Here is an 18,803-nt window from a genome sequence, read left to right on the forward strand (position 1 = left end):
GACACAGGATATTGCATTTCAAAAGCACGGGGACATTACGATTTTTTAGCCAAATGTTCACGAGATTAGGATTTTTATTTTTAAAATAGACATTTTGTTTTTTTACTTCATTTATTGAATTCATTAAATTATAGCTTAAAATTTTCCATTATTTCAACTTGAGAAAGTGAYACAAAATTTCAGTTTCTGATTCAAATTTTTTTCATGGCTTTGCAATGGAAATTCTGCAGCATTTTTTTTACACCTAGAACTGTTTTGTGTAAACAAAAATCTGTTTCACTCTTTTACCTGTTAATGCAAATATGTTCCTCTCCTTGGATGAATCCACCCACAGTGAGGTGCAGTCCATGGTGCCTGGATCAGCCTGTGACTCTCACTCAGATTGCTCTGATGGCAGCAGTGAGGAGCCAGCAGCCTGCTGAGAGTGAGACCCTTTCCTTTAGGGGGATACCATGCTGAAAATTGTTGTGAAACTTAAAGAGATACAAGCAACAAATCACTTGAAAAAAATATTTTAAATTTATATGGTTTATTTTCCCTAGAATATCTAATGACATTCAGGTTAGCAAAAATGTTCACAGCATTTTCTTCTTTCCATTGCTTTCTGTTTTTCTGTCTGGCCTCAGCATTCTGTTTTAGATACAGCCAGTAATTTGTTTAATAATCAGCTGAAATGCAACATTCACCATATTTTTGCTTAAGTGTRTTCCCTACATACCAATTTTATAACCTTTACTTCCCTAAATTGCAAGGGAATGAAATCTGCCTTGGGATTTGTTGTTGGAACAGTTTTCTAATTTAGACTGCTTGTGAATTACTGTCAGAAAATACATTAAGTGACATGATATTTGCACTGTGGTRAAAATCACCACAGAAATGGGCTGCAGTTCAGAAGCTACATCTTCTTCATTTTATTTGTAATTGAAGATAACTGTTTAGAAACCACATTTTCTACTGTACAATCAAGAGTAAAAAGAAAAAKAATTAAAACTACTGAAAAACGTCTGTAAAAATCCTGAATAATTTTAGATTTCCATATGAAAATATCTTTAGAGACCCTATCACGTCTATAATTAATATAATTATATAATTAATATGACAGGGTGTGCATCTGTATGTATGTTTGCCTCCTAATACTTAAATAAGTGTTTCTGATAAAAATTGTGAACATATTTAAGATAGCAGTGATGATAAATATTGCTGCTGGGAGGCACCAATTAAAATTTCGTGTATTGCTCAAGGTAGAAGGATGAAAAACACTGATAATGTTTTATTTTCTAATTGCTTGATGAGACTTTAGGAACTATTTGAGACTGCAAGCCTTTTTTTTAGCTCACAATCTGAATCTTTAATTTTTTCCAATTACTTAAATAACTATGCAGRAACTGTCTCTGTAACAAGTAATATGTGCAAATGCTGAAATAGCACTTTAAATAGGAAAACATATACTGTTTTATCTCTGGGTAGGATCTAAGCAAACACTAAATCTGTAAGGGCTCCCTCACTGAGAGCTCTTTTTGATTTTTACAAGACTTGGCCCTAGGCTGTTAGCTCTGTGTTTGTCCTACCTCCACTGGCAGGAGAGTGAAGAGCTCTTTGGGAGGAATGAATGGTGAATTGTACTTTCAATACTGGACTTTACTTCTTAGCAGTTTAGTGATCCCACTTCCTAACAATGAGAGAGAATTGTGGTAAAGAGCAGTGTATGAATATATAAAAGAATAATTTTAGGTTTAAAAAGATAATGAAAAATAATTGTTGCAGCTGCAGGGAGCTGCTAACCCTACTACACAAAGTGAAAATAAGGATAACTCCAAACACTTACAGGTCTGTGCCTCAGACACTGAACAATAACATTAAGTAACCAAAATTATCTAGATCTAGTCAGTATTTCAGAGTTGGGACTCGGAATATTTCTTCCATCATGCTGATGTGGATGGGTCGGGAAAAATAGAAATTGGGCAGAGAAAGGAAAAATCAGAATGGGTTGGTGGTCTCTACACTGTCCTTTGTGGAATCTCCCGAGTTAGGGTGCTGGGACAAGGAATGATGAGAGGCACAATCAGTGCAAAACCCTCTTCAATATCTCTGCCTACTGCTCCCTTCTCTGCCGCTGTTTCTGCAACTAACTTTGGTTTTTCCACTGGCACTGATTCTCCACTAACTCCCTTCAAATAAAGAAAATATGACACAGTTGAACCTGAGATACAAGGATTGTTTGTTTGACTATCTGTTGAGATATTCACAGTTTGAAGAGGTGTAATTTTGCTGGAGCAGTGCACAGAAGTATATTAATACTCAAAAAAATGGTGGAAAAAGTTCTTTTCTAAAGTATAAGTAACCAATAGTAGTTTCTTATTGCTCTGACTACTGGCTGAGATGAAAAAGAAAAAAGATTACCATCTTTAAAACAGCAATAACTATTGGTAAATTGTCCCATTTTAAAGGATAACATTGTCTGGGATACTTCCCACACTCCTTTACAGGATGAGGGTCCTGATAGAATTTGGCTACTCAGCAGTTTGATCAGCTTAGAAGATTCATCTTTCAGACACTTACCACAGCTTTGAGCAAAAGAAGTATGACAAAAAAATCCTAATTTATTTTTGTCCTCTGTTCTTGTATTCCCATTATATCAATTTGCCACAAGATCCTGATATTGTCCTCCGTGACACTTAGAGTTGTCTATATTTATTCATATTGATGTTCAGTAAAATTTCCTCTCTGGTACAGCAATGCATATTTTAGCCTTTATGAGGTCTTTTAGCATCCATCCTTGGACACATCCTYTGCAGTTGCCTTTGATGAAGTTCTCTTAAGTTCTGAAAGATCTGACAGATATGCTGCTGAATGAAAACAAAGGCAGACAGCTGTTATTTCACAATGTGAAGGATCCCATTCTTTCAAGAATTTTCATTATAATATTCATTATAATTCATTATAATAAGGAATTTTAAAATAATGTTTCTCTTTGGTTATGTTGATTTGACTTGAATAATATTATAACATGATTTATTACAAGAACAAACACATATGTTTAGTAATGCTTCCTAATCTTTCTGTTTAATCTCTGCTCATTTATATAAATACTCAAATATAAATATTTGAGTCKCATAGACTTAAAACTCTCAGAAATTAGGAAATTGTCTCGGAAACACTTATTCACTGAGTAACCATCTTTATTTGAATAGTTTTGTTAAAATCATTCTAATGAAGTGACAAGGTATAAAAGTACTGGTTTTACTAATAAAATCTGCATTTTCATTACACCTTTTTGACACCTTTTATTTGTGATCACTTCTAAATTTCTTATTTCAGTGAATTATAACAAACTACGAAAACCTAGTTAATATATTCAAACAGTACTTAGATAATTTAAAGGACTATAAAGATCCCTTTCATATTGATGCCTTTTCTTTATTTCCTACCTAATATAAAGGAATTTTTGCACTAAATACTGTGTCAAATAACTAATATTTCAAACACCATGCTTCTTATTATTTTACRTTATTTATATATTACCTCCACAACACTTATAAATATAAATGAATCAGTAGCTAGCAGTCCTTGCAACTTGGAAACAAGTCTAGGAAGCAGTTATTATTCTAAAGTAATATCACACTTTGATACAGTACTGTTTATGGAAATTACCTGCTCATCAGCATGCMTGTAAACTCAAAATTATTGTGGGGTTGGATCATCTTAAAGGTGTTTATGAAAGAGGATCTCTTCCATTCAGCTTTATTAGAAACTTTCTTAAAACACCTGTCTTTACCACTTCTGCTTTTAACTTAACACTTCTAGTATTACCTTAAATATTCTCAGCTTTTCCTAGGATTTGAATAATTCATGAATATAGAATATGTAGAATGAAGGAAACCTGTATAATTGTAAAGCCATGCACTTTTATTGCATTTCATTTACAGAAYAGCAATTTAAAATTGCAAATCCTTGAAACCTTCCACAGCAGATGAGCACAGATGCAAATATTCTTATYACCATTCAACGTTAAAGTGGAAAGAGCACATTTTAGTCTGAATCACTTTATTTACTAAACATTTGTGTGTTTTCTGCGACACAGGATTTGCTTGAAATTATCAGTATCTGTTCATCGATCTTGGATGTGCATGTGGAGAATAAGAAACGACACCCATGTTATTTTCCCAGGTTTCTTCACTGCTGGCAGGCACTGTGTAGCACTGCCTTTGTGTTTCAGCAGAGCAGCTGGAAGTGAATGTGGTCTCTGCTGATCAAGGGTGACAGATATGAGGTCCTCTTAAACTCTTTTAACCCTAAGCAAGGCAACAGAGTAGTTTTAGAAAGAGGTGAGGCCATCTCACCTGTGGGAGTCACGAGTCATCTGTCTRATGGCTTATGCCATATGGAAGTTCAGGCTGGGTGACCTGCGGCCATCTGTGATATTTCTGCACGAATCCTTTAACAAATTCCAGATAAATAAAACTAATCAMAAACTGGTAGGGAAAGTGCAGGGGCACTCAGGCAGAAGTTCTACTATAACACTTCACTTTCACAAAATGACATAAAATGTCAGCTAGAAATGACAAAATATAAATGGCAAAGAGGTTTTTTGRTTTCTGTTCATACAGTTAATTATTACCTCAAATTCCAAAGAAGCTTAGAAGCTGCCACCCTGAATGAGGGGAACAGACCTCCTCATTCAATACCATTATTCAGGGAAACACCAACCTGATGGAGAGACCAGCTGAGTGTCCCTGTTTGTGTTCATTGGATTGTGCTCCCAGAGCAGGATTGAAAACCTCTGTGCAGTTGCAGGCTAGCAAAGCTGAAGCAATATTAATTGGCTGGTAACCCAACCTAGTTAACAGAACTGCTTTGTTTTTCCTCAGGAGGATTGTCAGGAGCTAGGATAGATAAAGTAATCAAGGGAAAAAACATTACCATTTAACCTCCCAGTGCTCTTTAAATATGTACTTTGTTTCCTGTTTCCTTTTTCTTATTTTTTAATTGTTCTTTAAAGATGTTGAAAACAGTTTGTATTAATTGAAAAATTTTTCCAGTTTTATGACTTTAGTAACCTACACTTATTTCTTGAAACTCAAGGAGTGTTTGGGGAACAATTTTTTTTCCTGGTTGTGTCTTTGTGTTTTGTAGAATTGGTGTAATAGTTTACTCCTTGGTTAGTTCAGATATACTGGTACATCCATTAATTTAAAAAAAAAAAAATCCAATTTGACTTATTATTCAAATGAAAGCAAGTTGTTGTTTCCTCTCTATTTTTTTCTTTTTCTGTTTTTCTGGATTGTAAAAGGATGAATATCCAAAACAGAGAATTAACTCATTTTTCATTCAAAATGTCAAAAACCATTCTGCAGTATGAATCCACTGAAATCTTCCTAGTGAAATATAAAACATTTGCTCTGGTGCTGAGAATTGCARTGGAAAGGGACATAATATATCAGAAAAGAGCTTTATGTCAAACTTTACTGTAGTATGACTACTCAAAAACTATAGGCTGTGCAGTCACTCRTTTTCCAGCTATGGATAGTGAAAGATTACCTGTAATCACTTGAAGGTTCAGATAAAAATGTCGAATGTTTGATAGGAAAGGCACATTTCTTAAGGTTTATTAATGTTTGAGGAATGAAAAAACAGACTGAGAAACTGTCTTACTTGGATTTGGGTTTTAGCCAAAGCACAGAACTTTTCTTTCAAGCTTGATTAACCATTTACAAGCACCCTTTAAGTTTTTAGAATTAAGTAGGGATAAAGTTTAAGTTAAACTGTTAATTTGGACATGTGCATTTCACTCACAGTTGGAGCCTTGCTGTTCTACAACATATTTACACTTTTAAATTGAGGTATCACTTCCAGATACTACATAGGGGGAGCACTTTGGTTTGGTAATTCACTCTGGCCACTGTTTCTGCATGACTGGGTGCTTGTACAGAGCTTTACATTTCAAGTGAAAGGCGTAATGAAAAAACATTTAGCATCTAAAGTGTGGTCAGCATTATCATATTCTATTTCCTCCCCACAAACCCAAAAGAAAAAAACCCCAAACCAATCATCCTCAAAAACAAAAACCCAAACCCAGTTATGAAAAACTACAAAAAAAAAAACCCAAAAAGAACCAAAAAAAAATAAACAAAGTACACCACCATGAATATTTTTCCTACCTTTATAATTGTGTTCAGACTTGAAAAAAGTTTGAAAAAATGACTGAACAAAACCAGTTTGATCTGAGATAGTGTTCTGAGGTGTGTGCATGTTTTTTCCACCCCACTGCTTATATATTCAGCCTAAAAGTAGATGTTTATACATATCTTTCTACACCTATAATGTTAGAAGCAATTGTACTGCTGGCTACCAGTGTAAGAAATGCCAATTTCACCAGACCTCTCTTCTTGTTGGACGTCAAGGGCACTGACGGACTCTGATCGCACAAAAGTTGTTATTGTGATAACAATTCTTCTTGAGACCCTAAATACCTCTAGTTTAAAAAAATATAATTAAGAAAAAATATTTCTATTATAAATACCTTGTTGAGCTGTAAAATATTAATTAGTACCATCTCACTCTTAGTTTCATATTTAAACCATTATTTTAACTTTTTCCTTTTTGGTGCCTATGGGGTCATTTATTGATGTCTTTTTGGCTATTACTGGGCAGGCACTGCAGTCAGCTGTTTATGCAAATGACCTTTTGTGAGGTTTAGGAAGATCAGGAGAAAGAGGTRTTTTGGCAAAGAATGTTGGCCTTTTTGTATCCCATTGGTTCTCTCAAGACTGCTCAGCTAAGGCAAGCACAATGCTCAGATATAATATTAATTACCAAAACAGCTTAGTCTTGGTTATCAATTTGCATATTCAACCTTAATGTAGTAGCAATTGAAGACAAATTGAAAAGATACTTGTCAAAAGCATGGCAATGCAATTAAATAAATTAACCAAGTTTCACGTTTACCTAAATATGCTGCACTAAACAGAAAACTGTTCACCATCAAATTTTAATGTKTATGGTTAAACCAAATAAGAGACACTGTGATTTATTTTGTACCCTGAGATTTACCTGCTCAAATAACGTCTGTATTCCTTGGAAGCTTTTACTATGTAACTTTGCTACAATGGTGCCTAAAGAAAGATGCATTTAATTTTGGTTTTGTACAGTCTGAAAATTGGARTAATATGTATGATTGTGTCTGAGGCTGATATGATCAGATAAATGTGCTTTGGGAGCAGAAAGTGACAAATTCAGCTCTAAAGTAATGGTAGCAATTGCAATAAGTGACCTCAAGACTCAAGTATAGTGCTTTGGGAAGCTGTTTTGGACCAGGAAAGAAAACTGAGTATAMTGTTTTCTTATCAAAATAATTATATGTACTCAATAAATGTAAGAGTGTGTGAAATTTTTATACAATTTAAATTGGTCTAATCCATACCAACTGAGGTAATGGTCTTTTACTTTGCAATAAAAATTTCTAGGGGACCTGAATAATTCATAAATTTAAATCTCATTTTCAAAAATAAATTAAAAGAAAGCTTAATTCATCATTGCTTTCCATGTATTTTAAGCTCTAAATACATTTGATTTTTCTCACACATTCGTAATTCTTCTTTAAAAAGTGTTTAATATTGTTTTCATAATCTCTCATCAACCTATGAACAGATCTTCACTGTGAAGTAGTTTTATGTCTTTCAGGTAGTTTGTTTCATGCTTCTGAGTCTGATTAAGAAAGGAGGGGCCTTCCYAGCCTGTTTCCTGTATTCTAGAACTTTTTATTCATCTGAATAACCTGGCAGTGAAATGTAATTTGTGCTTCTTTAACACTCTTMGTACATCTAAATACAAAAGAGTCGTAGTGGTGGCCTTAAACTGTTCCATCAAGTCCAACTTATAGATCTCTTGTTGTTGTTGCTCTCACCTCAGCTAATTCTACTTTAGGAGATTTTGAGACTGACCTTTGTGGATGGAAGCCACTGAGTAAAGGTGATGCTGGCTGGAACATAATGAAGGAACAGGCTACCCTGGACAGAAAACTCCCTGGCAGAGGTCATACAAATAATGTGGAGAATGGCGAGACTTCCTTTCTTATTATTTTTCTCCTTCTGTCATGAAAATTCCTATTTGTAAATGGTCAAAGAAAATAAAAACCAGTTTGAAATGGATGCCACATAGTATGTAAATAATAAAGGTRATACATTACAGAAAGCCAGTCTTTGGAGATGCTCTTTTTTAGCTGTGAGTACATTCTGTGTCTTTGTAACCTTCATTTTTGTTTGGCACAGTCAGTGAGGTATGAGACTTAATGCAGYTTTTTTGAGACTGACCTTTGAACTGACAGCTGACTTTGTTTGTGTGTATCATAAGCATTGTTTACCCAATATTCACATAGGGGCCTTTCTTGGAAACACTATTTGGACAAATAGCTTTTTGTAGAGTGCAATCAAATTAATCYATACTGTCTGGGAAAAATAGAGAGAGTATAATATCCTTTAAAGCATTGTTCCTACTTCAGTCTATATTTGCCACACAATGCATTCAGCTGGAAAACYATTTTATTCCAGTGGAGGGCTGTTAGTATTTTTCCAAAATGAAAATGTTATTATAGCACACTCCATAAAAATAAAACTGCCAAGCATGTTTGTCATTGTCAAATAATATTGGCAACTATTCTGTGACCTTAACTTTATAAAAATGTATCTATCACACCTCTTCCAGTGGAGATAAGATAACTTTAAAATCTGGGTTACAGTCCAGTGCCCCTTTAAATTATAATTAATTATGTGTAGTATCTTCAGCCAGACCCCCACACTTCTATGTTCATGTTTAAGAAATATTAAATATTCCACCTCAAGCATTCAAAGGTAGAGGAACTCCAGGATTGAAATTCACCTGATCAAAGAGTAWGGGGTGCAAGTATTTTTGTGTGTAGAATAATTCTAACTGAATTATCAGTCACTTTTGCCATTGGTCCTCATGTGATGAAGTGAACCAAAGTTGCTGCTCACTTTTCTCAGCAGCAGTTTGATATTTCATTTTATTGTTTCTGTAGAGTGGGGTGCATTTACATTACTGCATTTCATGCAAACACTGCTGTGTAAGAAGTTCCAAACTCTCAGAGCTCCAGAGGGGTGCACTGATCTGTCTGTATCTGTGTCTTTCTCTGCTGTAGGTGCTGCTGAGATCTAAGGGGTAATGTGGTCAGGGTGAAGGCTGCTGGCAGAAACACCTGCTCTGCAGCCTTAGTAGCATGTTAAAATCACCTTTATGAACCTCTGTGCTGCTTCACTTCAGCTGCTTTGATACCTGAATTATTAAAAGTATGGCTCAGTGCTGCTGCAGGTTGAAGCCTCAAGCAGATTTGGGGGTTACAATGCCCCACCTCTCAAGCCCAGCCATGTTACATTCGCCATATAGGTCAGCTGTAAATGTGTTTCTGATGTGGTTTTGTACCCATCTATCACCTGTACCTGCTTACACCCATGAGCTCAGAATTAGGATTCCAGAATCTGAGCAAGTTTTTGCCAATATTAAGATCCTTCAGGTTGCAACAGTTCCTTGTGGTGCCACRGAGTGCTCATCTCTCTTCTCTCCTGGGGAGGGCAGCAGCAAATTTTGATTAATRAAGATCTTAACAAGGCTACTGTGGAGCCTCAGCTGCAAATTAAAAAGAAAGTCCTTTGAAGTACCCTCGCATTCCAATGAGGGGAGCTTCCCTCTTGCTGCAGGGTGCAGCATTCCTGTTTGTACAGGGAGCTGGAATGGTCCCGTCTTTGTGCCAGCTTTGCTGAAGCAATGCCATTATTCACGTGGGGCTGGACCTAACCCTCGGCTTCATTACGTATCCATGGGAAATAAATGGCTGAGGAGCATGACTGCGGCAGCACAATAGCTGATTTTCCAAGATGTAAGGCAATATGTGTAATATCAATGCTCAAAAAAGACTGAGCCTTTAGTGTTGTTTTGCATAGACTTTCATGAAAAAGTCTCAGTATTCAGCGAGGGCAGCACTGGCGGCATTCAAAATATGCTGCTTTAGGGCCCCTTGAAAATGTTTATCCTTCCCTACCTTTGTCTGAAGCACATCTGCTGTAGTTCAAATCCAAACGCAGTTCATTTGCCAGAGTTCAGATTAGATCTTTAATTAAGCTTTCATCCCCACTAGCACAGACAACAATGTCAAGTCTGTGGACCCCATGAGAAAATATAGCTTATTCCATTGGCTCCTGTGGTCTGCAACATTGTTAGCATGCTTAAAAGTGGCTGGGCTGTGCTGAGAGCGAATACTGTACCCTAAAGGAAACAATTTCTGGTTTAGATTCTGTTTGAAACATTATTTAAGCCAATTAAAATGTGTCCTTTAGGGATCTTGGCTAAGCACTCTGCTCTTTGGTCTCCAGGGCGCTCCGTGTTACAGCTCCTCTGCCTTCTCCAGACCTCACAGAGAGTGGATGGGCAATGTGTGAAGGTGATTGGTAAAAATTGTAGTGTTTTGAGGTTGAGATCTTTTGAGCAAAATCTTGAAGACAGCTGATAAAAAATACCTCCAGCGGTTCTGCACAGTAATGCTCTCAAAAAAGCAACACTGAGCTCCCTTTTAGGGCCCCCGTAGTCACTTCCTTGGGTTTAAGTTCTTATGGGCACCATGACACGGTAGCCTTAGTACTGGCTGCCCAAATAGCCTCATTTCCTTCTCCCTTCCTCCTTGTCTTGGGAATCAGTCATGACAATTTTACAAGAGGGAGAAGCCAGGAACATTTAGCAATTCTGTTTTGTCTTTGCCCACACAGACACGGGTTGTCGCAGCCTGTTACAACACCCTCCTCATTATCCACAGAGACTGAACGCATGGCAGAGCAGCTTAGATTGTTTTTCATCTTTGAATATGCTTTATGTGTCTCATGAAGCATATAGTTATCTCTCTGAGGTAGCTGTTTGCCATTGGAGCACGATATATTTCTCAGACTTACAAAACAAATTTTTGTTGATAGGAACCTTCATTTASTTCAGTGGATCAYATCAGAYRAACRCAAAGTTGGCCATGTCTCATCTGGRAAGCCYTTCMCTTGTCAGGCTGTCCCCTGGGCTCTCYTGCTGCCAGGTAACACTTTGATTTTGTCTGTCCCCATCATTGTGAGCCATCCCTCCCCCTGATGCAGATCAGGTATTCTTCGTGCTCTAAGCGTGGCTACTGAGGGCTCTATTTCAGCCCCAGTGGAAGGAGTTMCAGAATAATTCTTTGGGAAGACAGAGAAGCAGGAGACTTTTTACTGCTTTGCTGCCAAATTTTGATATCTGAATATGATTACTATTCTTTCCTGTAGCACCCAGCAGGTGTCTCATATTCAAGGATATGCTCCAGGTTTTTGGATACTGTGACAAAAGTGTCTGGAAAATGACCACAGGACAATATCAAACACCCRCTCTGTGGACAGGAAAATCACTGTACACATCAGCTGTGTTGGTGTGACCAGAGAGAATTGGCTACCATTCTCAGACATTTACTAAATTTTAATTCATGGTTTGARGAGGAGGCTTTTTAAGCAGATCAGCACAGTTCTTGAGAGTTACTTTCAAATTATATTTTTTTTATCAAATTTATTGTGGACCTGCAGAGTAATGCAAAAACAACCAGGCAGGATAGCGGGTGACCTGAAAAACTAGAAAGGTACTGAGAAAAAAATGAATCATGAGGAACAAAAAAAAAAAAATAGAAAAATAATAGATGAAAAATGAAAATACAGCTTTATAACTAGACTTGCAACTTACAACAAAATCTGTATTTTTAAAGCAAAACTTGAAGAAATGTATTAAATATGTACAACTATTCACTACAAGAGAACATTCACAGCTGTAGATGATTTTTTTTGTACTTTTGGCCACTGAATAAAATGAATAAGTAATGTACAGTTTTATATGTTTTTTCTTCTTACGTAGCCTTTTTTTGTTTTCTGTTCTACAACTTTTCAGAGCTTGTGCCATTTTTTGGAGAATTTGTGTTGTTAAGGGTTTTTTTCTGATACTGCATAATCCCTTCTGATTAAAAAAGTTAGAGAGGAGAAAAGACAGAGAAAGCTTGCCAAAATAATTTCATTTTGTTCGGCGGGAAAAAGAGGCTTTAGAGAAACAAAATAAAATTTAGACTGGTTGGTTAATTTTTCAGACTCAGTGTAGAACAGAACCTGTTAATTCCACTTAAGAAAAMGTTTTCCAAAAATAAAAATGTCAGAAAAGAAGGAGCAGGCTTAGAAGGCCCAACAAGTACCAGAATTCTATACCAGGAGGATCTAGGCTTCTAAGGTTWTATCTCATCTAAGGGACCCCAAACAAGTTCTAGCTTAGTTAAATCTGTTTTWCTTGAAATTGTAGCTCACTTGGAATACACACCTCAGTGAGTTACCATCTCAGCTGAATAGTTGCACCTTGCAGCTGAGGAGTAGMAGCCTCTGAAACCATTCAGGAACTGTGCCGTCATTTAAGGCACTCTCACAGTTCTTAACCTTCACAYGACTTTTTAGTGTTATAAAACATCAGAAATAAAATAGATGCAGGATAAACTCGGGCAGAATGTTGCTGCAGGGAGCTCAGAAAGCCTGGACCATCTCATCCAAACCCTGCAGACTGCATCACTCCTGGGACAGACACCCAACAGCCTTTGTACCCACAGTGCATTTGTTTGGATAGTTTCATCTCTCTTTTGTTGGCTTTGATGCTGAGTAGAAAAGCACCTTTCAGATTCAGATTAATTTATCTCAGAAACCCTTAAGGCAAACTGGGCACAACTGATACGTGAATCAATGAATTATTCTGGTAAGATCTATTGCAGMGTTTGGTCTGCATTCAAAATAAACACAAATGCAGAGGGAATGAACATATTTTTCTCTCCTTCAAAGTCAGAAAAGAAAMCATTTTTACAATAAGTATGCATGTATTGAATGAATTTAAAATTCTCAGATTCAACAAAAGACAGAGCAAGTTCTTACCTAGCTATACATGTCTGTCAGGAGAGTGTTTTTGAAGACTGGAAGCCTGGCTTTCTGCCACATTTCCCCTGCAGACTTTTATTCTGGGAAAGAGCAAGGAGTGGGGGYTGCTCATTATGATGTGTTGTGTTCTCTGTGTATAAATGTGAGATGATGCCCTCTGTTGGATGTCCCACTGAGAGGATAAAAGGATCCACATAAAGAGATTTATGTTTATTATTAGCTTTACAAGTTCTTTAGCTCCTGTTAAAAATAAAAAAGAAAGGAAAAGAAATTGGAGTTGAAGGATAACAGATTTATGTTGTGCCTTTCTGGTTAATTGAAGCTTAGAAGCAGCTTCTTTCTACAGCTTCTTGTAAGCTTGGGTCTTTTTGCTGATGAAGCTAAGAAACATCTTCATTTAGCTCAAGTTTTTTGGAGTTGTAGAAGCAAATTTCTAGTCCCAGCTCTCTGTTTATGGCTCTTCAATGCACACRGCAGTCATTGCACAGTAGAATGTGTGGACACAGAGAATGAGTGTAACATTATTTCCCCCTTAATGAAAACATAAATTTRTTTGAAAAGCTGCTTGAGAGCCAAAAGCCAAATTGTTTAGAGTGTAGCTCTTCAAACAGCTCATTTTGGAAAGTGTTTGTATACCTGCTGCTTTCTGGTTCTTAAGCTTTTTGCTGTGGGGGAAGGGGGAAGTTACATGAAAGCATTTCAATTCATTAATAGGTATCAAGATTATTTACATAAGACATGATTTTCATGAGTGGTGGTAATAATAAACTCTGAGAGACTTAGTCTACCAGACACAAAGCCAGAAGATATTAAAAAGTAGCTGTGTTTTAACAGGAATATTTCTAAATGACTGATCCATCTCTTGTTTTACCTTCATGAAGATTCCAGTATAATCCAGATCAAGGCTTTTGCAGGGAAGTAAAGATACTGCAGYTGAAGAAATTTTAGTCTTTCACTATGTGGAGAAGCAGGAAGGACTCAGGGGGAAAGAAAAARATTAGTCTGTGAAAATCTGATTTCTTCCCCTCAGCTCTCAGCTGAATCTTTGTCTGGATATTATTTAAAAATTAAAAAAATAAATGTATCAGACTTGCTCTGTATTACAGGGGAGTGAACTGTGATTCTCCCTGTTTTCTGATCTTTTCTGCCTCAAAAACAGCCTCATCCACCTACAGTCATTGTTTTTTCCTCCCACATATTGGGCAATCTGCTTGTTTCAGGAGATGAATAGGTTATTTTAAAAATCTGTCTTCAGATTATATTCATTTATGTTGATTGTGGAAATAAAAGATCATAAGGTTTCTTTCATATAAGCACCTCAATGATTGCACTTCTGAGATTAGCATGCCTATGAAACTGTCATATATTCAGCAATTGTGAAGAAAAATAATGTTTGATAAGTTTCCAAGTGCTTGCTAAGATAAAAAGAGTTCAGGGAAGTCATATCGTTCAGTCTGCATCAGATGACACATTGAAGCTAGTAGTAAATTGTAAAAATAAGCTTTACTTTAAAATATGGTTTTGTCTTCAGACATGATACTGCTCTTCAACATGTATCCCTTCACAGATGCAGTCACTCCATCATGGAAGGCCACTGGGTTGGTCAGGCAGCTTGCCCTAGTCGAAGTCATGCTGGCGGTCTCGAATCACCTCCCTGTCCTCCATGTGCCTTAGCATAACTTACAGGAGGGTCTGCTCCCTGATCTTCCCAGCACAGAGGTGAGACTGACAGTGCAGGTACTCCAATTTGTGATCAATCCCTACATTTACTGTACCACATTGCTAACTTCACTAAAATGCAAATTCTACTGCTTTAATTTTAGGAAAAGAGGCTTCCCCCATCATTACTGCTAAATATCTAACATATAATGCCCACCAAACTTGTCCTTGTAGTCACACTCTGTAGTCTTGGCGTGCCAATGGATGGAGATACAAAAAATGTAACTTTCTGTCAGACTCCTGCTTTTGGTCCTCTTGATGCTAACAGTTGCTTTTCAAAAGTGGCATGGGCACATATGCAGTCAGGGGTAATGTTGATGAGTTATAGTCATCAGGTATCTGAATTTGATACCCAAAAAATTACAGGCATAATAGAAAACTTCRGCACTCTGTTTTAAGGTGTCTCTGCTCCCTGTATACAGTCAGGTTGAAATATTTAGAGAAACATTAATTTGTTTTAATTATTTTCCCTACAACTCCCTCATTTACCCATTAATAACAAAGGCAGTGTTTTTAGAAGGGAGTGATTTTAAAAAAGATCGCTGTGTAGATAAAATGACAAGTATTTAAAAATGTGAAGTTAAACACAGAAGAATAGCTGCACATAATTCCTCCCACTTTCCATGGGAGGAAATCCAAATTCACAGAAATCTACTGAAGAAAAACCAGTAGATCCTGGCTTTTTTTTCCCCCACTGTTTGAAAYTTGGGGTGTTTTCTAATGTGTAGGGTGAGGTGAAAGCTAGTAATGGTGCMGCACCCAGCTTTGGCTTCTTGCAGCTTTCACTGTGACCTGAGCACTGAGAGAGCACAGCTACAGCACAAAGGTTTGGTGAAAATCCTGCTCCTGGCTCTGAGGGAAAGAGCAGGGACCCAACCTCTGCCCTCTGAACAGGAGCCAAGCTCTGTAACACTCAGTGTATTTGATAACTTTTCACATAGAGGTTTGAACGTTGTGGAGAGTGAGAGCATCAGACATTGAGGTCAGCTTTGTTTATTATCAGCTGTGGTATAATTTAGCACACTGCATGGATGGTGTTCTCTTCCTCATGCTGAGCATGTTGCTATATTGAAAGGAGATAAAAAGCATTYCTTATAATTTTGTGTATGTGTGTTTTTACTTACATATCCTTTTCTGACTTTTAAGGGGAAACAATCTACAGATGCTAATGCTTAATCTTTTTACTGCCATTGGGATTTTTTCCATTTGGGAATGGACAATGTATTTCATCTGACAAATTTTGTGATTTTAAGCCTGACTGCCCAAATAACTGTGATGAAACCAAACGCCGTAAGAGAAAACTTAAAAATCTGTGTTGTTAAGCTCCTGTGACTGTTTCTTTGTCCTATTTGCAATGCTTTCATGACTTCATAAATCTTGCAATTTAATTAAAAGTAAAAGCKCTTGAGAAATAGTTACTTTCCTTTGATTCTGTTCTGCRATTTYCCCCCTTTTATTTTCTGTAGCAACCAYTTCCCTCTCAGCATTAAAACCAGGRAAAAAAGGTTTTGATTAATTATTTAATAGAAGCTGCCACTTAAAATATAGTATTTTATTTCAAAATTCTAATACATTGGTCACAGACTTGGATTCAAAACGTGTGTTTTATATATTTACTTCTGATGTGAGGATGCCACAGCTGTCCCAGGTACCAGATATGATTTAAGCTGAGTTAACATTTTCTAACTTTGGATGGGCTGTGATTCCTGTCAGGGCCTCATGCCTGGGCTTTCTCTGCATGGAAACAAACACATGGGAAAGTAGAGGGAGTGATGCATCTCAGAGTCCCTCTCCTCTGCACAGTCAGCAGGGAGCTTGGAAAAGTTTCAGGGTCTCTAATATGTAGCTTCAAAAGTATTTTTGATTCATTCATTTTCTTGCTTTGAACAAAAAAAAATCACAGCTATACTTTGCACTTTTGAAAATGAGTCTTGCTTTGAACTATCAGCTTTGCTGTAGAACTTGTGATGCATTTTCAAAACAAGTTGCTATAAGCAATATTTAATGCAAGCTTGATTTTTAAAGACACAGCATGATTGTGTGCATTTCTCACACAAATGACAGAAATATTGTACAAGATCCTCAAATTACTTTTTGTGCCATGTTATGCATCAAAAAGCATAAAGTTCTTCAGAGATGCTAATATAATCCAAATTCAMTGCATATTTTTTATGGTTTTTATTTGGAGATTTGAGAGTTGTAGYTCAGATAAACAAAAATCCATTTGACTATTAGCAGGTAAAATAAATAATTACAGCTTCTGTTAGTATTAATACAATTTCTTCACTATTTTAGTATTGAATTTTTCTTAGCTAGAGCATTAGTAATGAGGGTTTTAAGTGTTTAGATAGATTGGTATCCAAAATATACAGAACTTTGAGCTATAAAACTGAATTTTGTTTTATTAGATAACAGAAATCAGAAAAAAACAAAACTATTAAATGTTCACTGAGCAAAATAACTTTCCTCTTGTGGATCAGAATAAAGAAAATTCTGATCCTGTAGCACAGTTGAGGTTGGAAGGGATATCTGAAGATCACTGAGCAGCCAAACCCACCGTGCTCAAAGCAGAGCCACCAGAGCAGAATGTCCAGAGCCYGAMAGARTYRGGTGCTGAATATCTGTGAGGATGRAGAGTACCCAGCCAGTCAGGACACRCTGTTCCAGGGTTTGATCACTCTCACAGYCAAACAAGTGCCTGTTACTTCTTTCCATTTCACTACTGAGAAGAGTTTTAACTTTTAATTATTCCCTCCCTGCCCATGTTACTCATATAAAAACTCTTATAACACTCCATCATTTTTTTTAATTTATTTATGTGTTTTCTATTTTATTTATGCTCACACACCTTAGGCAGCATTGGGTTATGATAGTCAGGATTGTTCTCTCATTACCCTTTTTTAATTCAGGTAGTGTGTATTCTCTGAGAAAATAATAAGACTTCCAAATCAATATCTTAATTAAAAACATTCTAAGTAGATTTAACTGCATGCCACTTTAACTGCACTGGGATAACTGAACTGGTGGCTTTTAATCAAGAAAATTAAGATCTGCTGGATTTTGTGACCATTTATATTTCTTTTTAACTATTCAGCTTGTGTTTCCATTTCACTATTATACCTTTAGGTGAAGACAAATGTCCAGCTAGGTGTTTAACCAGTCCTAGACTAGCCTTAATTACAAGTTGCCTATATGGCAACTGATTTTCTCTTTCTCTTCCCTCCTATTATATGACTGAAGAAACTTTTATTACACCCAAGTCTCGTTTGTAAAGACAATACATTACCAACGCCATGCTAAAGGTTAAACTTTGGAACCATTATATTTATGGTGATCCTTGCTCTAAGTATATTGCTGAGTAATAAATCTCTGTTGCTGCTGAGCTGGCTCAGGGTGCGCTAGCGCTACAGCTTGTAATGTGGCAAGAAGAATGTAGGTACACAAAGGGCCTGCAAGCAGTTTGGCAAGTTGACTGTTTCCAAGCAATAAACTTGTCTTTCAGCACATTAGTCTGGCAGTCTACAGCAGTAGAATAGCTCTTACGATTCTTTTCAAATTGTAATTCATCATCTTCATGCTTATGCAGCACACCATTGCTTTCTATATTTTCTTTGGGCATTCTTGCACTTGAATGCAAGCATTTAATATTTCCCAGACACTTTTCCTAATTTCTCTACATGGCTAAGCACACATTTTTGTTCACCTTTTCCACCTACATTGTTCCTTTCATCAATATTAAAYTTTTTTTCCATGGTGTTCCGTCTAMTATTGATTSTATGCACCTTAACYTTGTTAATGTTTTTCGTCTTTGTAGGAGAACCAGGCAATGATATTACATGGGYTTAAAATGTCTTTCAAAATACGTTTCATTTAAATATTATAATCTCAAATTCCAGCAAGGTGATTTAGTTAGATGCTTGAGTGCACTAAGTCCACTGAAGAAGCAAGGTCTCCATACCATTTTCTTGACTCTCAATATCAATCCTTGAGACATGTCTCAATTTTCACTTCTGCTCAAATGAGTGCCTTTTTTCTCTGTCAGGCCTTGAAGAATTCAGTTGAAGATTACCACTTCTGGGATTGCCAGAATGTTTYCTTTCTTGAGTGTTGCTCCCC

At 36.6% G+C, this 18,803-nt stretch overlaps 1 protein-coding gene across 1 annotated transcript in view; it reads left to right on the forward strand.

The window, feature by feature from the left end:
- Window positions 1-18,803, forward strand: part of MALRD1 (MAM and LDL receptor class A domain containing 1) — a 211,258-nt gene that overhangs the window by 25,728 nt on the left and 166,727 nt on the right. The window contains 5 exon segments of the mRNA XM_057384351.1: window positions 335-417; window positions 7,909-8,055; window positions 10,974-11,083; window positions 12,352-12,373; window positions 16,154-16,192. Coding sequence (XP_057240334.1) covers window positions 335-417; window positions 7,909-8,055; window positions 10,974-11,083; window positions 12,352-12,373; window positions 16,154-16,192 — 401 coding nt within the window.

This window comes from Malurus melanocephalus, unplaced genomic scaffold, assembly GCF_030028575.1.
Source record: "Malurus melanocephalus ecotype Western Australia unplaced genomic scaffold, MMel_1.1 scaffold_14, whole genome shotgun sequence".
Taxonomy (NCBI): domain Eukaryota; kingdom Metazoa; phylum Chordata; class Aves; order Passeriformes; family Maluridae; genus Malurus; species Malurus melanocephalus.